Raw genomic sequence first — 27,109 nt, 5'->3', positions numbered from 1 at the left:
AGCTTTGTTCCTCGTGGACAGTAGACTAACATGAGTCCAACGAGTGGAAGCATCAATAAGGACCATAAAATATCTAAATGGTCCAGAAGGTGGACTAATAGGTCCACAAATGTTGCCCTGCAATCTCTGCAGAAATATAGGCGATTCATGTCCAACCTTAGTACGCGACAGGCGTACAATATATTTACCTTTCGCACAAGCCACACATGTAAACATATTTGGCGAAAGTACCTGAGATCTAGACAGGTTATGTCCAGCAGAATTAGATATGATCCGGCCCATCATATTCTGCCCAGGATGACCCAGACGGTCATGCCACATTTGAAAAGAATGTGGATTTTTTAGTTTCATGGTAAGTGCCACAAATGAATCATTGGGTTGTATATAGGTATAATATAACCCAGAGGATAAAGAGGCAAGTTCCTCAACCTCCCGCTTTTGACCAGTGATCAACTGAGTCATGGTCAAGAACTCCTCTTTGTTCTTAGTCTTGGTTTCTATATGGAAACCATTTGAACGAATATCCTTGAAACTCAGCAAGGTTCGTTTAGATTGAGGGTACAACAAAGCATTTTCAATTAGTAGCTTTGTACCCTTAGGGAGGATGATGGATGCTCTTCCGGAGCCCACTATTTGTACCTGATCATTAGAAATGGTAGTAATATTACTACTTGATTTGTTTAAGGTACGAAAAAACCTCATATCCGTTAGGATAGTATGCGTGGTTGCACTATCCACCAAACACAATGTTGGTTCATGCTCCATTGTGCGAACAACAACTTTGTAATGTTGTAAGATCTTCGGGGTTACTTCTCAAACAGTGGTTGTTCGTTACTAATTAACCAATGCCTTGGTACAAAAAATAGCATGTGAAGGTTAAAAAAAGAGGTGAACCATTCATCATGATAAAATAGAAAACATAGAAATCAAGTCATAAAACGATATGAAAAAAAAAACATAAGTTCATAATCCAAAAAAAAAACGATACGAAAAATAGGTTCATAAACCAAGAGCATAAGACAGATCATTCTTGATCACCAAAGTCTTCAAGCTCATATTTTAAAAGATCATCATCATCATTCATCACTGCATTTGCTTCAGGCAAATCAGTGTTGGTGTGATGAGATTCCTTTCTTGACGGTTGCTTATCATTTTTCTTTTGCGTCATTTTGTAAGCTTCAACCAGATGCTTTGGTGTACGACATGTACGAGACCAGTGTCCCGTACATCCACACCGATAACATGTTTGTGACCTTGATGAACCTTGATCACTTTGTTTCTTATCTTGGGCCCAGGAGTCATTGTTGCCTTTGCCTTTACCACTTCGATTGTTTCGACCGTGACCTCTACCACGACCCTTTCCTCGACCCCTTCTAGAATTGCTTCCCTGGGCAATATGATGTGCTTCAGGCGCGGGGGCAGACCCAGCAGGTCGTGCATTATGTTTTTTCATCAACAACTGGTTGTGCTTCTCGGCCACAAGAAGTGCAGATATCAAATCAGAATGCTTTTCATAATTCTTTGCCCTGTACTGCTGCTGGAGTACAAGGTTACTCGCATGAAAGGTAGACAGAGTCTTTTCAATTAAGTCTGTCTCTGAAACTTCTTGTTTGCAGAGCTTTAGTTGCGAGACTATCTTATGAAGGGCCGAGTTGTAGTCAATAACTGACTTATAGTCCTGAAACCTCAGGTGAAGCCAGTCAAATTGGGCTTGAGGGAGGACAATCGATGACTGCTGGTCAAAGCGGTCCTTCAGGGACTCCCATAATGCCAAAGGGTCCTTTTCAGTCAAGTATTCATTTTTCAGGTCGTGGTTCAAGTGGTGACGTAAGAAAATGAGAGTCTGCGCCTTCTGGGCGTTTGTACACTGTGACTCAGCAACAATGGTTTGGCTTAGTTCTTTAGATGCGAGATGAATCTCGATGTCTAAAGCCCAAGTCAAATAGTTGCTACCGTCAAGTGCGAGCTCATTAAATTCTCTTTTGGCGATAGAAGACATGATCTACAAAACATATATCGTATGGTTTCATATACATTCATAAAATCATATGTTCTCAAAGCAAAATAAGGAATTTAATAGGATCTCTAGATGCAAAGCAAACTTCAAGAGATGAAATTGAAAGGTAAAAACTGAAAAACAAATTGACCTTTCAGATTCATGCAAGAGGGAAACTTCCATATTGAAGCATAGCAACCTTATTAGTAACATGCTCATATTGCAGTAATAAATCACAAAATAGCCATGATTAACATAATTTAACAATAGCATCTATGCAATTTAATTTGGATGCTCTTATGCGCATCATACATTATCAATACATTATATTGTGTACGCACATTACATTATCAAAATTCATGTGTACAATGCAAAAAATGAATTTTGAATATGAATGAATAAAGAAAGTAAATTCTTAGAGATAATAATAATAATAATAATAATAATAATAATAATAATAATAATAATAATAATAATAATAATAATAATAATAATAATAATAATAATAATAATAATAATAATAATAATAATAATAATAATAATAATAATAAAAGACAATACGTATAGAAATCTATTCTTGCTATGTATATGTAATCAATTCTTCCATCATACAATACTTAATCAAGAGGGACAAGACAAGACAATTTTTTTTTTAAATGTACGAACTGTGCACACACTGTAGAAGCAAAATCACATTTGTTTTTCACAGAAGCAAAATAAAATAGAAATATATATATTACAAAATTTCGATTATGACATACATCCAAAATTTTGATTATAACATACATCCAAATAATTCATTTATGACATGCATCCAAAAAGATTTAGAAAAAAAAAAAACAGTTTATCTAAAGAAACAATCTATTTTAATTGTAATTGCTATTCAAAAACAAAATTAATGAACCATATTCTATTTTCACAAAGAGAATGAATTAAAACTTTCTAGATGCAAAATTTTCACAAAATATATAAATATCTATTTTTTTTTTGGGAAAATATATACAATCTAATAGTGGATTATATACACACATTATTTATCATATGAAAGTAAATTTCAAGAATACAAAGGATCAAATATAATCATTATGAGCCAAATATGCAGTACGTACATTTCTTCCGAAGAGACAAAGATTTTAGATTTCCTTATTCAAGAATTTGCAGGCATATATACAAACTATGCATACATATACAATATCATGCTTATCTAGACAATATAATATAATATATTAGGAAGATAACCAGGCATATTGTGTTCATATATTTCATTCAATTCGCAGGATATAGAATTGGAAAAATATATTCATGAATTTACACAAACATACATATATGAGCCAATATGTGCAATTCATATTTCAAATTTCAGAAGAATATGTATCATATAAAACAATATCTTCAAAAGGAATCAAAAGGCATATAACCAATAATCATATCCACATATCCATAGAACACAAAATATGCAATTATAGGCATTTTTGGCAACTAGGGATGATAAAAAAAATTAGCAACATTGTTCATGCCAGCATGTATATTTGAACAAATAAACATGGCAGAATATTTATATGCATTTTTGAATAAAATATTGTATGCAATATTTTCAGTTTATGTTATAAAGGATACGCATAGCATTTACAGACAATGCATATAATTCAATCATACAGAGTACATATTTTATTAACAACAAATATGCACTTTGTAAGAAAAGTAATGTATAAAGCATACCGTTCACCGAAGAGCGTGCTTGATAACATGTTAAGTTTTGGCCTTTTCACTCGTTAGTCCCCGCGTGATGCTTGCACAATTATACACCCGGAATTGCGTATATATATATATATATATATATATATATATATATATATATATGTGTGTGTGTGTGTGTGTGTGTGTGTGTGTGTGTGTGTGTGTGTGTGTGTGTGTGTGTTTGTATATGTAAAGAGAAGAAAAAGGAGGAGGAGAAGAACACCAAGTTATAGTATAACCATCATGTAAGTGTGTCCCTTTCATTCATCTTCACTCACTTTATATAGTGGTCATATACAACCTTTCAAGTACACAACATCAATACATGATTAAATGATAAGCAAATGAAAGGTCTAAATAGTTTAATGGCCATAAATATAAATATTTACAACAATCTCGATAAAAAATTAAAATATGAATAATCTGAGCCGCCATTCATTTGATTTAATAATTTAACTGTCATTTTTTCTATCCATTATAGGCCTAACTTCTTTTGGTTCTTATTAGTATATATCTACTATACTGATAAGAGTCCAAGAGAGTTAGGCCTATAATGGGTAGAAAAAATGACAGTCAAACTTTTTAATCAAATGAATGGCTCAGATTGATCAGATTTTAATTTTACCTTAAGATTTCCTAATTTATCCTTAATGAATATGATTATCCGTCAACTTTTCCGTTAAATATTATCTTTTCCGTTAATTTCTATTAGTTCATCATTAACTTACTCATTGATTTCAATAAGAAAGGTCTTAGGTTCGAACCTCATCCCAATCAAAGTTGGCATAATTAGTACTCTATTTTACTCTTATTAAATTCCTAGTTTTTTACGCGCATTGCGCGATTGGGATAATGCCCAATGTTTTTCTTAAATAAGTATTTTTAAGTATATCAGGGCAAGATTATATTGGAATTGTTCATGCATAGATAAATTGAATGTTGAATTTGCGTACTTAAATTGGTAATTCTAAGTTTACAAATGCAAGATAATATAGTCAAGATTGATTATAATTGTCAATAAAATAATTGTATGGGTATGGTTGAAACCGAATACGGGATATAAGGGAGAGCAAATAAAAATTAAAGCATAAAATATTAAATATATACTAATATTGTTTGAAGAGATTCCGGCACTAGGAGCGTTATGTTGTGAGCACGTACCCACCTTGCAAGGTGGGCACGGTTCCATATCCATAATTTATATACTGTAGATCCATAATTTCTATACTGTAGATCCATAATTTCTATACTTTAGATTCATAATTTTTAAATCGTAGATTCATAATTTAAATACCATAGATTCATAATTTCTATACTACAGATTCATAATATCTGTACTGTAGATTCATAATTTCTGTACTGTAAATTCATAATTTCTAAACTGTATATTTATCAATTATGAACATATAGTTCTCTGATTTGTGAAAACTGGGTTCAACAATTGGAATCTAAAGTATAAATTTTATGAATCTACAGTATAGAAATTATGGATCTACAGTATAGAAATTATGAATCTAAAGTATAAAAATTATGGATATGGAATCATGCACACCTTGCAAGGTGGGCACGTGCTCACAACATAATTTGCCGGATTTGTGATTAGAGTTCTATTAAGACTTTAATATTAGAATTAGGTTAATGTTGTAGTATTAATTCTATATTAGACTTTAATATTAGAATTAGACTAACGGTGAATTAACTGTACTTAATGGAAAACTTAACGGATCGAATAATCATATAATTAAAGATAAATTAGGAAATCTCAGGGAAAAATAAAAATCTGAACTATTCATTTGATTTAATAATTTGACGGTCATTTTTTCTATCCAATATGTTTATAATTAAATAAATATTTGAAAGTATATCAATGCAAGATTATATATGAGAAGTTCAACATAAGTAATTTAATGTCTAATTTGTTTATTTAAATATGTAATTCATATATATGAATACAATGCAATATAGGAGATTCATTATAATTATTACGAAACTTTTTTAAAATAGTAACCCAAGTATTTTTGTTGCAAAGGGTTCTAATATATTTAATGAATGCGCATATATACAAGATCAATGAATGACTCAACGGTACCAGTCCTTTAGGTGTTTTGCTCAGTGTTCATTTAGTTCAACCATTATTGTTGAATAAATTATTACGGATAAAGAAGTTCCTAATTTAAGGAATTTAGATGTAGTAAAAAATTTAAATTTTTTAATTATAATGTAATCCAAAGATGTTGGACCATTGGTAAATATGATGTAATCCAAAGATCAAAATGCTAAAGAAAGTGTTTTGGTTATTTAACAGTTTGAAGCAATAATTTGTGACATTGCAATTTACAATATTTTCACTTAGCGTTTTTGAGAATGATTTCCCCAAAACACATCTATATTTTTAAAAAAATTATTATTAAAACAATTATTATTATTATTATTATTATTATTATTATTATTATTATTATTATTATTATTATTATTATTATTATACCGTACCCTTAGGTCATTTTAAATGTTAATTTAAACAACTAATTTTTTCAAATATCTTTTTACAAACTGTTGATATAATTCGCTGGTCTAATCCACTAATGCTAACCGCTAACTGATGATTGTCAAACAATGACATTGCGATGTAGTTTCTCACTTCAATTTGTTGTGTGATTTGAATACTCTCTTTGTCAACAAATCCCTCACGTAGTTATTATGATTGGCTTTATTAATTTAAATTTTTTAAATTTTTTCATGGTATTAATAAAATACTTGGTAAATAAATATATAGCATTATTTTGTATTATAACTTTTATATTTAATTAAAAAACAATGCACAAAAAAAAGATAATAGACAATGTAGTGAATATAATCAATTCATGAATTTGAATGTAAAGAATTTTTACATTGGAGAAAAATAAAGATAATATACTAATGAAATTATTTCTCTTAATTAATTTATTGATAATGAATAATTTTTTTTTAATAAAGACATTGTAGGGACAATGTAGCGAATATAATCAATTGATGAATTTGAATTTTGAATGTAAAGAATTTTTATATTGGAGAAAAATAAAGACAATATAAGTAATGAAATTATTTCCCTTATTTAATTTTTTGGGAGAAATCTCAAGGAAAAATTAAAATCTGATCAATCTGAGCCTTTCGTTTGATTAAAAAATTTGACCGTCATTTTTTCTACCAATTATAGGCATAACTCTCTTGTGCTCTTATTAATATAGTAGATAGATAGTAGAAATAATAATTTAGTAGATAGAACAAAAAATGCCTTTCGTTTGATTAAAAAATTTGACCGTCATTTTTTCTACCAATTATAGGCATAACTCTCTTGTGCTCTTATTAGTATAGTAGATAGATAGTAGAAATAATAATTTAGTAGCTAGAACAAAAAATAATACATATGCATTTCTTTAATTTAGAATTATGTGTCTACAATGTCTTTATTCAAAAAAATTATTCATTATTAATAAATTAAATAAGAGAAATAATTTCATTAGATATATTGTCTTTATTTTTTTTCAATATAAAATTTTTTTACATTCAAATTCATCAACTGATTATATTCGCTACATTGTCTGTACAATGTCTTTATTAAAAAAAAAATTATTCATTATCAATAAATTAATTAAGAGAAATTATTTTATTAGTTATATTGTCTTTATTTTTCTCCAATGTAAAAATTCTTTACATTCAAATTCATCAATTGATTATAATCACTACATTGTCTATTATCTTTTTTGTGCACTGTTTTTTTAATTAAATATCAAAGTTATAATACAAAATAATAATATTATATATTTATTTACCAAGTATTTTATTAATACCATGAAAAAATTAAAAAAATATAATTAATAAAGCTAATCATATTAACTACTTGGAGGGATTTGTTGACAAAGAGAGTATTCAAATCACACAACAAATTGAAGTGAGAACTATCTCGCGATGTCCTTGTTTGAGAATCAGCAGTTAGCGGATTATATTAGCGGATTTGACCAGCGAATTATATCAACGGTTTGTAAAAAGGTATTTTAAAAAATTAGATGTTCAGACTAACATGTAAAATGACGTAAGGGTATACATATAATAATAATAATAATAATAATAATAATAATAATAATAATAATAGTAATAGTAGTAGTAGTAGTAATAATAATAACAATAATAATAATTGTTTTTAAAAAATATAATTATGTCAATCATATTAACTACTTGAGTGATTTATTGACAAAAAAAAAAGTATTCAAATCACGCAACAAATTGAAGTGGCAAACTACCTCGCAATGTCCTTGTTTGGCAATCAGCCGTTAGCTCTTCAATATTAGTATATATTTAATTTAATATTTTATGCCCCAATTTTTATTTGCTCTCCCTTCTATCCCGTATTTGGTTTCAACCATACCTATACAATTATTTTATTGATAATTATAATCAATCTTAACTATACTATCTTGCATTTGTAAACTTAGAATTACCTATTAAAATACGCAAATTCAACATTCAATTATCTATGCATGAACAATTCCAATATAATCTTGTCTTGATATACTTTAAAGTACTTATTTAAAAAAAAAAAAAAAAACATTGGGCATTATCCCATCGCGCAACACACGTAAAAAACTAGTATAATAAATATTTGTCAAGAGTATTACCAAGTAATATCCCGATTAATTAAAATATTTTTGTTGTAGTTTGGCCTTTCAACTAGCTCAGTTCTCACGTGATGTTTGCACGGTAACTCGCCCGGAGGTTCATATATATGTATGCATGTATACGTAAAGAAGAAAAAAAAAGGAGAAGAAGAGGAAGAACACCAAATGTAGGGCACAACAATATGAATGTCATTTCATTAGCCTTCACTCCATTATATAAGGTTTCATACAACCTTTCACATACTCAACATCAATACATGATTAAAGGCTAGGCTATTGAAAGGTCTAATGGTTTAATGGCCACTAATAAAATATTTATAACACTCCCCCTTGGCCATTAAATAACTATACGAGGAAAAGAGTACACGAAGTATGTCAAACCATTGTGTTGCACCGGTTGCCTCATTAAAAACCTTAGCCTAAGAAAACCCAATGGGAAAAAACTTAGCTAAGGAAAAGAGTACAACCATAAGCCTTCTGGGCATAATCTTCAAGATTTCAAAGGTCTTCAGGACTATCCACTCAAGTGCACCAACATCGATTGCCTCATTAAAAACCTTAGCCTAAGAAAACCCTGTGGGAAAAAACTTAGCTAAGGGAAAAAGAGTACAATCATATGCTTTCATAGCATAATCTTTAGGATTTCAAAAGTCCTCTAGATTGCCCATTCTAGCACAGCTAGGGGTTGTCGCTCCCCCTGAAGATAACAATCTTCTTAGCCAACGCATCCCAATTTTATAAACATATTACTCAAAAGTGGGTGTAGGGAGAGACTTAGTGAACATATATATCTGCAAGATTATTCACTAGCGAAAACTTTCTCAACAAGAATTTTACCACTCTTCTGGAGTTCATGTGTGTAAAAGGACTTAGGTGCATGCAATATGTTTTGTAAGGTTCCCCTTAACAAAACTATTACTTGTTCGGGCAACACAATCTTTATTCATCCTCATATGGGACATTGGGGGTAAAACTTAGCATAACCAGTTTGAGACTTGGCATCATAGGGATCAAATAAAAGAGCCAGCACCCAAGTAGCCATCAAAATCACATATTGGTTTCTCACATAAACGTCAAAATCTTTATACCTCGAAAATGCTGGAGGATATGTTAAACACAATTCTAATATTTCATTGTAGATGGAGCACTAAACTTTGCTAGCAATTTCATCGCAAATTCAATATCAGGCCTGATGCGACTATAGAACTTCTAGTTCTATAATAGTGCTCCAATAAAAATATTAAGTAATGGACTTCCAGTCCCAAAATATCCTCATTATCATCTTCGAGTCTAAATTGTCCTTTATCTACTTCAAGAGATTATTGGACAACCGTTAGTGTGATAAGTAAATAATACTTATCCATATAAAACATCTTCAAGACATTTTTCAAATAGGCTAACTGGTGTATAAAACTTCTTCAAGGAGAAGCTCGATCTTCTGGTCGAGACAATACTTGGGTTTCCAAGTCTTTTATTTCAAAACTCCGTCTTTCGGCATGAGCTGATATCACCAAGCTCTCTATGTGTTTCAATGATATTTAAACCATCAATATCGACTATGATAATAAACAAATAACTCCATTAGCAATTATTTAACGAACACGTAATGGTACATATTTGCATATTCCTTCTTCGGGAGGAAAAATACATAGTCAACTCAATCATTCAACATGCATTCCTTCTTTAGGAGGAAAAACACTCAGTAAATAATATTCAAGTCATACAAAGACTTTAGTAGTTTAATGATACACGTTGCGATTTTCACTTTCCACATTCCAAAAGTGTTGAATCCATCGGGGATTTACAAATAAATATTAGCGTCTAATGACCAGTAAATTACGGTCATGACGTTCATCAACTGCATATCTAAATTCATAATTCACTGCCAATAATGTTAATTTGCGGAACGTAATGCCATATGTTGTGGGAGAGAATATTTGATCAAAATCAATTCAGGGTCTCTGCGTAAACCCTTAAGCTACCAGTCTCGCTTTATATCATACCACCATATTGTTTGTATTTCTCTTTCGTACAAACACTCATTTGTAACCTACAGGGTTAACATTAAATGGTGTAGTGTTATAAAGAGAATACAGTTTTAGTGAGCTGAGCTGTACATGCCTTAATTGCTCTTTTATACGTTAAAAAAATCAGGGCACTACTGGTGCCTAGCTTTGGATCCAGATTCTCATATATTGAGAGCAATTTATAAGGCAATTGTGTTGTCGACAACTATAACATTTTTCATAAATTTCTCCCATAAAATAATGGCGATTTCTAATTCAACCAGACTCTAGCCATTTCCCAAAGATATTTTTATCTGGTCGTTCCGCATCCCCAGTATTATGATTCTGGGTGCACCTATAAATTTACTGGGATTTTTCGCCTTCTGGACAAATGTCTTCGAAACATACTTCTTTTAAGCTATTTCAAGAGTGACACCATTTTCTACTAGATTTAGCTTTCCGCGGATTATACCAACATGTCCCTACGCTTCTGGCGTCAAGGAGCATTGGTAGATACATATGGTCCAAGTTGGGGAAGATATATAGGACATAGTCACTCTTTTATGATCAATATATATATTGGCAGATTAATTATCTTCTGAACTTCCAGTTCAGTTTACTTCTTCTGAACTTCTAGTTCAGTCTACCTAGTACGTGGATTTAAATATTGAAGATCAATCATTCATAGAATTTCTCGGCATTCGATAAAATTTGAGATCTTATCTCCCCCTAATGCCGTGAAATGATCTTCATAAAGTGTGCAATCAGCGTACCTAATTATATATTGATCCCTTATCATGGGCTCTAAGAATTTAAATAACAGACGGATGTTTATAATCAATATATACATGCCCACAAAGGTACTCTATGGTGGTGATATAGGAAAAAGACTGCACACTGTGAATAAAACGCAGATGGGAAATGTTTGGTTTTATACCACGTACTAGGTTCTAGGGGGAATAATTATGATATGCAGTAGGTGAGATTGTGATAACCACAATAGCATATAAAACTGATGTCCCCAACAAGAAAATATATAATCTCCCAAGGCGACGCACTATAGCTCATGCCATACTATAAAATAATATGGGTCTTTAAAGCCTTTAAAAATGTATCGCAACATATGAAGTACCCAAAACATATATGTAATCATCTAAGAGTAACATATATAACCAGATATGAAAGCGTACATATCAAATGATATTATAAGGGTACACAACAATCATAAGGAAGTTAGAAGCTTGTCAAATAAAATAGATCTTCAAGATCTCCCAAAAATCCTTATCCTGAACTTTACATTAGGTCACTCACTGGTTTGGGAATTTTTTCGTGCAAATTCACATGATATAATTCACTTCCTCATTTGCATCAGGCAAACTAATATGAAATAATTTATTCCTTCGTTTGCTTCAGGCAAATTGATATGATATAATTCATTTCTATCTTCCAAACCAATAACATCTAAATCAATCATATCATGTATGACAATAAGTCAAAGATCATTTTTATAAAGGAGTATACAAATCCCTAAACAACACAGAATTGCACTAAGTCATATTCTGAGAGAATTTAGTCATGTTGACATCATAAATTTAGTCAAAAGAAGATTCTCATAATTTGTTGATAATAGCAATCCTTCCGGGATTGACAATAATTCAATCTTGAATTAGCAACCAGTCAATTTCATATGAGAGTCATGTTGCATGCATGAGAAAAAAATTCCATAAATAAGCATGCAAACTAATAGAATTAATTCTGAGAAGTAAACTTCCTCTGAAAAATAAAGTTCCAGAAAGTAAAAATTCAAGAAGTAAATCGAGAAGTAAGATTACAGAGGTAAGCTAAGAGATGTAAGCTTAGAGAGGTAAACTTTTTGAATAGTCAATTCGAGTAGTAAAAACACCAAGAAAAATCAGCAAAGTAAAGCCACTTTTCACTCATAATAATTTGCCTCCAAAAAAAATAACTTTGCACTCAAAAACACATTTGGAGTGTATATACTACTCGGTTACGCAATAAGTTATTGCGGCAATGAATTAACTTTTCGGGTGCTTCAGGCATAAGTTAACTTCTCGGATGCTTCATGCTTCAGGCATGAGCTAGCTAACCTTTTTATCCATGAATATATTTTCATGAATTACTCAAACATTATCATGACACCAATCATTTCTTCATCAATACCTCATCATTTCATTATCATCATTTATCACAGTATTTGCTTCAGGAAAATTACCTAAAAATCATCAAGATGAGGTACATTCTTCGATGACCAAATGCTTTGGCTAGAATTTTGCTTCGATGAATTTGGTTGTCCTTAATTATATTGATCATTTTGCTTCTTATTATTTTGATCTCGAAACTCATACCACACTAGTCATAATCTCGACTGCAACCCCTTATAAAGTTACTCAACTGGGCAACATTATGTGCTTCAGGCACCAGTGCGAGACAACCATACTTGCATTATGATTCTTCATCAACAAATGGTTGTGTTTCTTAGCCACAAGGGGTGCTAAAAATCAGCTTATAATGTTTCTCATAATTTGCTATCATATACTACTGCTGGAGTACAAAATTACTTTGATGAAAAGTTGGCAATGTCTTTTCAATTAAATATTCCTCTAAAACTTCTTGTTTAGAGTTTCACTTTTGAGACTATTTTGTGCATAGCTGAATTATAGTTAATCACTGACTTACATTATAATCTCAAAATTAATTATGAGATTAAACTAGTCAAAATATGTCTGAAGAAGAACATTTGATGACTTCTTGTCGGGATAGTCCTTCAGGGACTTCCATCAATTCAAGGGGTTCTTTTTCAATCAGATACTCATTTTTTAAGGTTGTGGTTCAAGTGGTGACGTATGAAAATGAGAGCTTGTGCCTTCTAGGCATCGGTGCTCTGTGACTTAGCAACAAAAAACTTGGCTCAATTCTTTAGATGCCGAATATATTTCAATATTAAGAGCTCAAGATAAATAATTGCTTCATTCATAAGTGAGCTTAATAAATTTACATTTTCAATGAAAGGCATGATCTACAAGATCATCATTTGATGCAACTTATACTTACAGAAACAGTAGTTGATATTCATATGAAAAACATGTCTTGTAAGCAAATTTCAAATAGAATGTGAAAAGGGAATATTTCACATGTTCTCATACAGATTCATATCTCTCCATGTAGTCAGTTTATATATATATATATATTTTCAAAAGAAGCATAAATGCCAAAAATGGGGAATAGTACATAATCAATCTACATGATCAATATAGTAAATATTATCTTTTCCTAAGGCATGAAGTCATTTTAAGTGAATATAGTAAATTCCAATAATGGAGAATAGTGCAAGAATCATTGTTTCCCTGGTAAATATCAAACATGTGTATATTTAACCCATATATATATATATATATATATATATATATATATATATATATATATATATATATATATATATATATATATATATATATATATATATATATATAGATGAACACATTTACATTTGCACGTACATACATACAATTTAACATATAACCACATGTATTTACCATTTCAAAGCATCATGGCATATGTAGAACCTAACTCATATACATGAATTGAGAGAATAAATAAAAATAATATGTATTTACAAATTCATGTATTTACCCAAATTCTTAACAATGTCTTGATGAGAGGTTCATCACTCAAAAGTTGTTAACAAATATGAAGAATTATCACTCATTTCATAGAAACAATAATTGAAGGTTCCAAACCAAACTCATAGCCATATATACACATAATATTTATATATAAACAATGGCATATGATTCAAAAACAAAAGTGCATAGTAAAAATGAACCAATAGTACCGTTCACCGGAGATTACAATAGAGACTCGTGCTGATAACGTGTTGTAGTTTGGCCTATCAACTAGCTCAGTTCTCACGTGATGTTTGCACGGTAACTCGCCCGGAGGTTCATATATATGTATGCATGTATACGTAAAGAAGAAAAAAAAAAAGAGAAGAAGAGGAAGAACACCAAATGTAGGGCACAACAATATGTATGTCATTTCATTAGCCTTCACTCCATTATATAAGGTTTCATACAACCTTTCACATACTCAACATCAATACATGATTAAAGGCTAGGCTATTGAAAGGTCTAATGGTTTAATGGCCACTAATAAAATATTTATAACAATTTTTAAATTAAACATTTGAATTACATTAATGATTACTGAGTAATTTGTATGTCACTCCTTCCAATTGCATGATGATCTAAAAATACAAATGATATATCTCTCTTAAATACATGCACCAAACATGAATTAATAATTTAGAAATTATTAATGAAAAAAAAAATATTGAATCAAATGATGGGACAAAAGGTCAAAATAAAAAACGAAAAACCTTTTTGTGGGGCCGTTTCAAAATTAGATTATACGAAAGCTGTGGTAGCAGAAACAAACTCTTCTTAAATGGTAGAAAATGACAGCCAAACGAACTGCTAACAAATTAAAGGAAATGAGTAACAGAAATTAACCAGTTCTCTTTGGATTAAAAACTTATCACTACTCCAAAAATGATTATTACTTACAGAAAAAGCTTAACTTTAAAATCAAAAATAGAATTGTACAGTGAACTTGACCCTTCGCCGGTCTCTGTCCAATATCTCCTTAACCATTAATTGCTGGACTTATGGGTTACTGACCTCCGCCCAACTTGTTCAATCCGTTACACATGCCAAAAAGTCGCCGACGGATAATTTTTGGGCTACTATAGCGCTTGTGATTACATGGTACCCTGGCCATTTCACCCGACCACTTATTTGAGCACCATCGCCTGTGTTCATATACTCCCCATAGTACAAGGTTTGTGCAACATTCTCAATCCACGGAAACCACCCATCTGGGTCAATTAAACTGTCAAGTGTACACGTTAAAAACACCGTCCTCGAATACTTTTCCCATGGCCTACCCAAATAAGTTGGGAACGAGCTCTCCACCGCTCTCAAGTCCTCGGTTGCAGTCACATGGGAATTGTGGATTACAATTCCGGTGTTTTGGTTAGGGTCACTCCTCCCTTGGGCCGTGACAAAGTTTTTCTGGCTGGTCATAGGTTTCCTCACGTAAATGGTGCAATTTTGCAACACGGCGATGGCGTCGCCAAATATGAAGTCCACCGTCCCATATATGTCACAATGCGCATAGAATTGTCGCTGAGAATAGACGTAGAGTGTGTCCTGATAGCCCTTGAAGCTGCATCGGTAAAAAACCGAGAAATCCGAGCCGGAACGAAGCGCCACCGCTTGGTGGTTCTCAGGCCCGGCGGTGTTCTCGAATGTTATCTCTCGTGCCATAAAACCATCTCCTATCACGGCTGCCAGACATATGAAATTAGGCTAAAATGTTAATTTCATTATGATTTGAGATAAATTGATACATTTACCAATTAATTTTCAATTATAATCATTATTTTCTTTCAACTCAAGAACATGCAGTAAAAGTAAGATCAGACTCACCTAAAGTGGCGGAATGGAAAGTTGTATAGCCATCCCCAATGCTTCTATTGCCTGTTATAATAGTAGCATCGATCCCATCTCCCACCAGCATAAAATTATTCATCGAATCCGTAACCACCACATTTTCCTCATAAACGCCTTTTTTCACATATATCACAAATCTACCACCGCCACTACTAAGCGCCGCCGCCGCGGCCAAGGCTTCAGAAACCGTCTCGTAATTGCCCGACCCATCCTGCGCCACCACGATATCGGCGCTACTCTTCGCAACATTAGGCCGTAGGAGCCTTCTCTCGGACCTCGAAAGCCAAATCGGAAATCCCACGGCCAGAGAACCCCGCCCATTGACGGTGGGAGGAAGTGACGGCGGCGGCGGAGATAAAGCAAGTGCGTTGATTATGGCAAGCGAGTTGCTAAGGTGCTTTAAAAGGTCAGTTGCTATGTCATGAAAAGGGTGGAAATTGAAGGGTAATTGGAAATCTGTGAAGCCGTTCTGGCACGTTTGGTGGTTGGTGATGGCGGCGCTTAGCCACGTTTGAGCGTCGTTGGTGGTGGTGGTGGCGGCGGCGGCACGGCGGACTTTGTAGAGCGTGTCTTCGTAGAGGTTGACGCAATCGGCCCAGGCTAAATTGGCTAGTTGGTTGAATGGGAATGGGGTGGTGCCCATAGCAGATATATGGTCATGGGCACTTTGAGCGCGAGCTAGTGTTGCGCCGAGGGCCAAATTCCGAACGGTGGAGCTATTTTGTAGTTTATGGACAACAAAGAGAGACTCGCAAAGTTGAGGGTATGGAGTTTGGGTACATAGTGATGATGGGTGGTCAGTATGGGCTGCATTTGAGAAAGCAAAGCAGATGGTTATAATCAAGAAGGAAAGAATGGTATCTGTGCCCATGGAAGAAGGAATTCAAATTGTTGATCGATCGGAGTGCAATGTTTGCCAAGTAGCTAGTTAAATAAGTAAACGTTGAGCTAGCCTAAACAAATGAGGGGAGGCGGCAGTTTGTATGGAAAAAATGTCTAACTATAATGAAAAGTCCTAATTGGATCCTTTATGCGCACATGAAGAGGAGGGTTCGATAAATGATAAATTATTGTGTAGATCATAGTCCATACAATTGTGTGGATCATGAATATCAGGTATATTTTTAATATATTAAAAGTACATTATTTTTGTACTGAAAATACATTATATAAAATAATGTACTCTTAGTATATTAAAAATGTACTTTAAAAAAATGTACCTCACGTACATAAATAATGTACCCTTAGTATATTAAAAATGTATTTTTTGTTTATTGTCTGTAAATTTAGGATCTCAATTAATGCCCTCGAACTCATAACCTCTCATATGGGAGTGCAACTTTGATGCCATTAGACCACAAGTTCTTGGCAAGTTAAAATAAAATAAATAAGTTTTGAATTGTTAGTCATAGGCCATGTTTGGTAAAATAGTTAGCCTATAGGTCAATTTTGCCTTATTTAATCACTATTAACTTTTTGATTTGGTTAAAAATCAATATAAGTGTTTGGTTAATTAGTCTTTTGTAACTCCAAAATGCTAAAATTCAAAAAGGTATTCAAAGCAACTTTTTCAATTAACGTTTTGAGAAAGGAAATTATAGCAAACATCTATCAGCTGAGAACTAATTTACTAAATACCTTTCTACAATCATCTAATGTTATCAACTAATTGTACCATCTAATTAACCCAATCAACTAACAGTTAATAACCATTTACCAAATAGGGCCTTAATTAATTTGCATATGGTGGAATATATATATGGTTCAAGGAAAGTTTTAGAATTGGAGGAATAAAGAAAAGAAGAAATAATGGCACCAAGGTTGCACTCCCATATGGGAAGTTGTGGGTTCGAGCCTCAGTAGAAGCGGCATTGGCTCTTTGTGCTTCAGTAGGTTGAGAAAATAGTTATGAATAGATACTACATTGTAATAGAGTCAGTAGCATTCAAAAAAATAAAAAGAAAGAAAAATGAGACAAAAATAGAAAGCGTGATGGAGAAATGTAGAAAAAGAAAATTAGATTAATAAGACGAAAGCCAAAAAACAAAAATAAAAATCAAAGAAGCCAGTAGATATCTTATTAAATAAAATTTTTGTACATATATTTTTGAATAATACTGACTCTATTATTACAATGTAATATCTGTTCAAAACTACTTATTCTCTCCACTAAAGATCGAACATATGACTTTCATGACTTCCCATTTAAAAGAATCACTCCGTGCAACTAAATTACAAAGTTATTGACAAATTTTTCGTACATATATTATGGCACTGGTAGTGTAATTTTGTCGTTTAATTTGTTATAAAAATTCTATTTTATAGTGTTAATTCAATTATGGTATGTTACAACGAACAATAAAAACCTTTAGTTATCCATCATGCAAACCATAAAATAAAGAAACACACTAAATATTGTTAGTATAGGAGTTGTTATGAAGAGAAACGCGTCCACATAACAACTGCTAATTGAATCTCACTTTAAAGAAGAGAAACGCGTGGAATCGGAATATATTGCGGGCATGGACCACGTACCAGAAATTAAATTTCATTAAATGTACATAATTATAATACTTTATGTCCCCAATCTGTGATACATCCATCTTGTATGCATCTGATATTTGCGTACAAAACTGTTAAAACCTAGAATCCTAATAAACTTCCATGAAATTTAATTTCAGGTGGTCCATGCATTATATACCGACGCATTTCTCTTATTTAATAGGAGATTCAATTTGCATGTGTTATGTGGACTAGTATTTGTCAGGCAAAGGAATGTTTGGCCGATCTTCTGTCTTTCCACCCTACAATCTAATCTAACTACAGGTACATGAAATACATACATACATAGGCTTGTGTTGAAATAAGAATCACTCTTTAAGTGATAATGAACCTGCAAATTACTGCATTAATACACAAAATCTATTCCATGAACGTACACAACCTGTCCTTGGAATAAATTGTGTACATTCGTATAGGTCTTGTTTGGCAAAAAATTAGCCTATAGACTAATTTTAACTTATTTGACCACTATTAATTGTTTGATTTAGTTAAAATATCAATATAAATATTTCGTTAATTAGCTTTTTGTAACTTCAAAAGGCTAAAATTAAAAACGTTACTCTAAGCAACTTTTTCAATTAGCTTTTTAAGAAAAGAAATTATACCAAACAGTTATAAGCTAACAGCTAAGTTACCAAACACTTTTCTACAATCAACTAATGTTATCAACTATTTATACCCTCTAATTAAAAACTATTAGCTAACAGCTAACAACTATCAGCTAACAGTCATTTTACCAAACAGGGTCATAGTAAATTGTGTACATTCATGCATGAAGGTTCATAGGTTTCACATAAGACATAATTCCAGGGACACACACACGAGAACTTGTTTGTAGCAAAACGATTTTAACTAGAGTATATACAATGAAAAATGTAACACCCCGTGTTACGATCCCTAAAATCAATTAAATCATTTAACCAATCACCCAAAAGAAAGAATTAAATCACAATAATTAATTAGGAAAGGCCCACCATAGCCCACGGGTCCTTATCCCTAAACCCAATCCTTAGTCCCAAAAGGAATAGAATTAGCAACCCTACAATATTAGTTCCTAATTAGGACTCCTAAATATATAAATAGGGGACTTAAGAGGCACCTAGAAACCCCCCCACCACAATAAACGTCTCACCACCCAAAGAGCTCCAAGAATTCCCTTAGAAGAAATCAAGAAAGCAAGAAAGCTTAAAGAAAGACCCTTCATAGCCAAGGAATTAATTAAGGCTAAGAGGTAGCCCATGTCTCAACAAAACCTATTTTCATAGCTATGATTCCCCTCTTAGGATTTCCCCATATTATTGTGTATTGATGTTTTATTATTTTTGATGATTGGCGGATTGATTCCATGGGTGATCTTGATGATGAGAGGTTCTTGATAATTATGGGGTTCTTGATGATTATATAACGTTCTTGATAATTATATGGTGTTCTTGATGTTCTTAATGATTATATGAGGTTCTTGATAGTTATATGATATTCCTACCGAATCTTGATTTTGGAAGATGAATTGTGTTCTTGTTGATTTAAAAATAATTAGAACCCTAGGTTATATCGTGGAATCCGTATGGTATTACTCTTGGTATATTGGGTGGGAATTCGCATGATTGGGTGTTGGTTATATTTAGAAAAGCATGATAGGTTATGTGCCATATGTTTCTTGATTTTGATTCGTTAATTGTCTACGTGTGTTATCAATTGCGTTTAAAAGTGTCTAAGCATGGTTTCGGGTTCCACAGAGGTTCCCGGGGCGTTTTTTGTGAAGAAGAGTCAGTGGGGGGTAGGGGACCCGCCACCTACCCACGGCCAAGTTGGGCAACGCCGGCAGCGGGCAGATGCCCGCCGGGCACCCGCTGCCCGGAATAGTAGAACGCCGGCGGGCAGCCGGCGGATGACCCCTCACCCACCGGCTACCCGCTGGTTTGTACCCCACTTCGGGATCCCGGCTTCCCCGTTTGATGTTCCCCCGACCCCCGTGGTGTCCCAACGGACTCCGTCTATCGTGCCTATGTCTAGTTTGATTTTCGGGTACCATTCGTAGGTCGTATGAGTCTTATATATTGCATGCTAGTGAATTCGTATCCCGTTGACCTAGGTGAAAGAAGCATGAACCCCCCTAGGAATATTCTTAGTATGTGAAGAATCACGCATAGGTTTTGTTATACGTTATCTCCCCCTTCCCATTGTGTTATTGTGGGTTGCATGTGCTTGCTATGTGTTATGTGTGCATGTTACCCCGATTTGGTTGAGATCAATCGGGTTATACGGGCAGTCGGGTGGGCTGAGAACCATACCGGCTGTTAACCAGGCTGGTAGAGACCGGTCAGGTATATAAATATTATATAGGACTGAGGTCCACTATACGGGCAGTTGAATGGGTTGAGAACCATCCCAACTGTTAACCAGGCTGGTAGAGACCAGTAAGGTATATAAATATTATATAGGACAAAGGTCCACTATACGGGCAGTTGAATGGGTTGAGAACCATCCCACTTTTAACCAGGCTAGTAAAGACCGGTCAGGTATATAAATATTATATAGAGCTGCGGTTCATCGGTCCGTTGCGATCGACCCCTCCGTATTGTGAGACGGGGCAGGGTGCTGCGTGGCCGTGTCAGAGCTATATGTGCTGACCCTCATGTATGGGCATGCGATTGGTCCTGTGGCGCCAACAAAGTGTGCCATGTGAAGAGATGTGAAGAATTGATGATATGACTGTTATGGAAACGTGACCATAGGGCTCTTTCTAGTAATGCTTAATTGTGATTATTGGTTGTGCTTATCTATAACTGTGCCCTATGTGAGAATTGTATATGCTTGATTATGACTGTTGATTGTGTGTACTCCTATTTGTCGAGTCAGTTCCCTGATTTGAAAGCTAGAGTCTCTTAGGATATATCTTCACGCTTCGAAATGACTTTTCGTATATCTATATATATAACTATATGTATTGTATTTCAACGCGTTGGAGTGGGTTACCAGCATCTCTCGCTGAACAGATATATTTGGCTTTCAGGCACAGAAGAATAAGTCACTGGAGCGCGTTAGAATTTGGAGCGTAGAAGTAGATAGTTTCCCTTTCGGCCTGCGTGCCATGTCTATGCATTTACATTATTGAGGATATTAGTTAGTTAGCCTGTGCACCCGAGTTCTCTAGCTCAGGTGTGGCATAGCACCCCGTACTTTTGTATTATGTTGGAGATTTAATGAGATTTCACCTTTATTTTATAAGTTTTAAATGTCTTGAAAATCTGGGGTGTTACAAAAAATGCAGTGTCATTTTAATAAGTACGGAATAACTCAAACTTTAAAGTGTAATTTGTAACAACATACTCTAATTCAATAATGATAGAGAATGGAATCAATTCAAGACCACACGAGAGATATACTCAATGACACAACAATATAAAATGAGGTTATCAACAATGAGGCCGAATCAAGAGATATAAACAAGAGTTATGAACAATAAGAAAGATAGATCAATCACAGTATTCAGGTATATTCCAGTTCTCATCATAGTCACACAGTCAATATCAATCTCAAGTTTCAAGTCCTCACAGGGACAATCAATCAATCACCTCAGTGACTTGATTCCAAGTGGATCAGTGTGGAGGGCTCCCAATCAGCAATCAAATACGCGGGGTCATAGACCCGATTATGGATTCCCGGGGGTCATAGACCCGATTATAGATTTCGCGGGGTCATAGACCCGATTATGGTTTACGCGGAGTCATAGACTCGAATAGTGGAGACAGCCCTAAATCCTTAAGTGTATACACCTGTATTGGGATCTCCAAGCCCCAATAAGTAGAAATAGGTCCGACAACCCATGATATGTTTCTGCCAGGTTGCCCGCAAAATAACCATCATATCAAATCCATCAAATAAGATCCCCACACTGTCCTCTGTGCTAGCATAATCATCACAACAAGGGTTCAATTCAACAAAGGAATCTCAAGAGACAAAGCAAGGAAATAGATTCCACAAGAAAGGTATTCACAGTGAATAATCTCAATCAATGGCTCACAATCAAGGAATTCTCAAGGACAAGATACAACAAGGTTACAAGCTCACAATGATAGTTCAATATCAACGGGTTTCAAGAGAGAGATACAAGAAGGATATTCTAAAGGCAATAGTTTGATATCAAAGAATTCCAACGAAATGTCACAACGAATAGATAGGCTCAAATCAACTACTCAATCAAGAATCTAGCAAAGGATATCACAAGAAATCATACTAGCATCAAGGAACAACATTAATAGTACACGAGCCAAAAGAATATTCGCAAGGGTTCATACGAACAACATAGAATTCAACAATAATCCAATGAACATAAAGGTTGAATATTTACTACGAATCAAGACTCAAATCTCAATCAATAGGCTCATAATACACCGCTCTAGACTTACGTGACATCAACAAATACTTAAAAGTACGCAAGAAGCAACAAAACAATTCAAGAAGCCAAACAACACTGTACCAGAGGGTGGATTCGGCGGGGTCAGTGGGACCTGCCAATCACCCCTGCAGGAACACACGGGTGGTTTTGGCAGGCCCTCCAACACCCGTCGAAAACCCCACCTGGCCTTGCGGGTGGGTTCGGCGGGTGCGCCAATGTCCGCCGGATACCCCCGCTAGGTCAGACCTGTAGCAAACAGTGGGTTCGGGAAAAATGTCCAGAATATGCAATTCAACTCCAAACTCAACAAATTTCAACAAAACTCATGCCAACAACAAATATGACTTGAAATAGAAGAAATGACACATCAACTCAAGCATACACCTATCATACAAGCTCTAAATAAAGCATAAACACAAGATTATACTCACATTCATCGAGAGCATCAATAATACACAATATGGAGTTTAAAATAGTTTTCATGGACATTGGGTTACCTTCTTAGCTAGCAAAACACATCAAAGCTTCTCCAAGATCACTCTATAAAGCAATCATCAACTTGGTCATCTTAAACCCCCAAAACCCAACATATAAAGAGAATAAAGTTTTAGAAAGATGAAGAGATTAAGAATGGAAAAAGGTGTAGAAGCTAAGATCTTACCACTCCTTAGCTTAGAATACTAGAAAAATGATTTCTTGAGTAGGAAATGAAGGATAAATTTTAGTAGAGGAAGGGGCAAAAATGGCGTGAGAGGCAAGATATAAAGATGAGAAGTTCTAGGTTTAGTCTTCCTAGGGAAATGAAGACATATATAGAATAGTGTATATACAATATATTATAAAAATGGTGCATGGGTTATAAGTGTATGGGCTAGCGTATAAGCATAAAGGATGTGAAGTGGGCTTTTGAAATGGTAAGGAACAAATATTTATATATATTATAAGACTAAGCCCACTATTAAATATTTATAGACTTGAAATTAAAGGCTTTTGTGTGTGTATATGTATATGTATATATATATATATATATAGAGGCGGGTTCAGGTGCGGCAGTGTCTTACGGTGCGGTTATTTCTTACGGTGCGGCAACACCAATAGTTCACCAAATATGCACCATCAACGTTAGGAAATACACCACACAAAACAGAGTAAACAGAGCCCTGCATCACCAAACACACACCATTAGGTGTGAGTAAAAACACCATACACTGTTCGGAAATACACCATTGGGGGTGGTGAGTTATATGGTGTGTTTTTTTGAGTCTGTGGTGCATTTTGTGATGTTTTATTACATTTCATTGGGGTGTGTTTTTATTACACTGTTGGTGCATGTTGTTAACACTGTTGGTGTATTCTGGAATTTGACCGCACCGCCGCACCGTAAGACCCCGCCGCATATGAGCGCTCTTATATATATATATATATATATATATATATATATATATATATATATATATATATATATATATATATATATATATATATATATATATATATTAATGGGTTAGGGAAATTGGGTTTGAATAAATTTATGATGCTAGGATTATTAAAATAGAAGAATTGGGCTTTAAATGAAAGAATAATTCTCTCCTTAGAAAAATAATTCGGGAATTAGAATAATTTTCGGGGTGTCAGAATTACATAACTAGGATAAGTTATGATAATATTAAGTAGGGAAAAGGGTCAAATAGGCCCTCGAACTTTAGCTTAAAAGTCAATTAGGCCCCTAAACTTTTTAAAGGTGCAATTACACTCATCAACAATTCATTTAGGTGCAATGAAGCCCAAAATCAGGTTAACGACTTGCTATATCACAGGTCATTAGGGTTTAGGCCACCTTCTAACGAATTTTCCGGCAGGAAAAAAGTGACCGGCGACCGACCGACGAAATTTCCGGGCCAAAAAAAGTGACCAGCGACCGACAAACGGTCGCCGATCATGGAGAATGTCATTTTTTTCGAAAAATTCGTCAGAAGGTGGCCTGAACCCTAATGACCTATGATAGCAGGTCATTAACCTGATTTTGGGCTTCATTGCACCTAAATGAATTGTTGATGGGTGTAATTGCACCTTTAAAAAGTTTAAGGGCCTAATTGACTTTTAAGCTAAAGTTTAAGGGTCTATTTGACCCTTTTCCCTATTAAGTATTTGATATGTGGTGCAATACTAATAACCTGATAGCTAGACTTCCTTTATGATTTGGAGTCTGGTTAGGGTTTAGGAGACCAAAAGACATACAACTACAATGATGGCCAGTGGTTATATAAGATCACTAGTCCTCTCACTGCTCACAGTACATTCCTCATACACCATCTAGAGAGAGTTGGGTAGAAGTGAGAGCCACAATACTCGTGTAAACCTCTGTAGTAGTCTGGATCATCCAACCGTCATCAACACAAGAGTTATGGCTGGAGGTTAGCACGATCCTATTGTCACATATTATTGTTTGCATGTGACCTATTAATTCTTACACCCTTCACCTTCAAACTCTCTCCATTCACTCACAAACTTCTGAAACCCCTTCACTACCCAAAGAAACCCATCATCCACTAAAACTTGACCGCCAAACCTCCCTAAACCCTCTACTCTAATAGCGACAAACCCAAAACCTCAGGGAGACAATCTATCAAATGTAGAAGAACAAGAAAATAAAGAGATGCCTACACTAGCTCAACTGGCGAAGTAGACACACACTGGCAGATTTTACACATCCCCCATTTTTCACAATGTAGTCGACGACAAAAATGTGGAAATCAAATTATTCAAGCTCTAGGTGATAGTGGCATCCTCAGGTTATGTATATATCTCTTTTCTGGCATTTATGAGTAAGATATAGCAGAATTCTATTTGAATTTATCTGTGGAAGGACAATCAATTAGGTCTACTATAAATGAAACCCCTGTTGAAATCACGCCTAATGACCTAAGGGATACTTTTGAGTTGCTTTAGACTAATCTGGATATTGATGACCATGTTTATATCCATCAAGAATTTTTGTCATTAATCCGGCGGGGGGGGGGGGGGGGGGGTGAACTCACTTGTTAGGCGTCAATTTTCTGGTTATAAGAACTTCTTGAAGTGGGAGTTTGGAAAATTCCTTGATATTTTGTATAAGTGTTTAGACTGCAAAATCTCTAATTTGGACGAATATAAGCCCCAGAAAATTACCTTAATGAATGGAGTAGGGCAGGGAACTAAGTTTAATTGGGTTGGGTATGTTCATAAGAGAATTGCAAAATACTGTTGTTCTGCTGTACCACTAGAAAATAACGAACTTAAACTGTGAGTTATGGTTTTGTTATTTTTGAGATTCTAAAGAAGAAGGGGTACCTCTCAAAAAGCCCAAAAATGTTGCTAGCTACAAATATTTGTTTAGGAACCCTAAGACCTTGAGAGGGAGGAAACCTGTAACACCCTATAATTTTACCCTTCAAATCTGAATTAATTATTTAATTAATTCTTGAGTCACCCCATCATTATTTTAATGATGTCCGTTAAAAGTAATTTAAAGGATTTAATCTGGCCCAAAATCCCTTAAGTTATTGATATGGTCCATGGTGGACCATGGACCCTTGTCTATATTAAAGCCTTTAAGCCTGTTAAGATAAAGAAGGTGAGCGCATTACTAATCAGATTCTCATTAGGAATCCCAAATCTATTTAAAAGGAACCACGGATCAATTAGAACCCTTTTTCACCCATCTCTCTCTCTCTCATACCCAAAAATTCCCCCCAAGAACCTAGCCAAAGTATTCCCCATCACCAAGATTAGGAAGGATCAATTGGAAGGAGACCTTGAGGAAAGATCTTAGGAAGTTGTGAGAAGTTTAATTAAACTAAAAGGCAACCCATGTCTTACAAAACCTATTTTCTTTGCTATGTTATGATTTATTGGAATCCCTAAATGATGGAATGCGTTGTCTTGTGATTAAGCCTTGATAGGGCTTGTATTTAGGGTTCATATTGTGGTTTCTTGATATTCTTGATGTTCTTGAGCAATTGAATGCATATTCTTTTGTTTATGCATGTATAGAGCTTGTGTTTAGGGTTCAATAACGTTGTTCGTTGGGTTGTTCTATGTATTCAAGTCCATATTATTGTTGATGTGAGTTTTGGTGCATTTGGACTTGAAATTGGGCAAAATTGGTTAATTCCCGAAGTGGGAAAATTCTCGGTGGATGTTGTTCCAGCGGGTAGTCAGTGGGGGGTCGAACCCCCACCTAACCA

General features: G+C 34.2%; 2 protein-coding genes across 2 annotated transcripts; both read right to left on the bottom strand.

Moving 5' to 3' along the window:
• Positions 1 to 1,024: 1,024 nt before the first annotated feature.
• On the bottom strand, positions 1,025 to 1,999 carry LOC109166025. Its single transcript, XM_019314908.1, has one exon. It carries the CDS (start codon positions 1,997 to 1,999, stop codon positions 1,025 to 1,027), a length of 975 nt encoding a protein of 324 aa, XP_019170453.1.
• Positions 2,000 to 14,866: 12,867 nt separating this feature from the next.
• On the bottom strand, positions 14,867 to 16,889 carry LOC109166003 (pectinesterase-like). The gene is made up of 2 exons (XM_019314888.1): positions 15,899 to 16,889; positions 14,867 to 15,756 (listed from the first exon to the last, which is right to left on the bottom strand). Exons 1-2 carry the CDS (start codon positions 16,791 to 16,793, stop codon positions 15,104 to 15,106), a joined length of 1,548 nt encoding a protein of 515 aa, XP_019170433.1. The 5' UTR covers positions 16,794 to 16,889; the 3' UTR covers positions 14,867 to 15,103.
• Positions 16,890 to 27,109: the final 10,220 nt, after the last annotated feature.

This window comes from Ipomoea nil, unplaced genomic scaffold (assembly GCF_001879475.1).
Source record: "Ipomoea nil cultivar Tokyo-kokei standard unplaced genomic scaffold, Asagao_1.1 scaffold3084, whole genome shotgun sequence".
In the NCBI taxonomy this organism is placed as follows: domain Eukaryota; kingdom Viridiplantae; phylum Streptophyta; class Magnoliopsida; order Solanales; family Convolvulaceae; genus Ipomoea; species Ipomoea nil.
The sequence above is the reverse complement of the archived record's forward strand: the minus strand, read 5'-3'. Positions and strand labels throughout refer to the sequence as shown.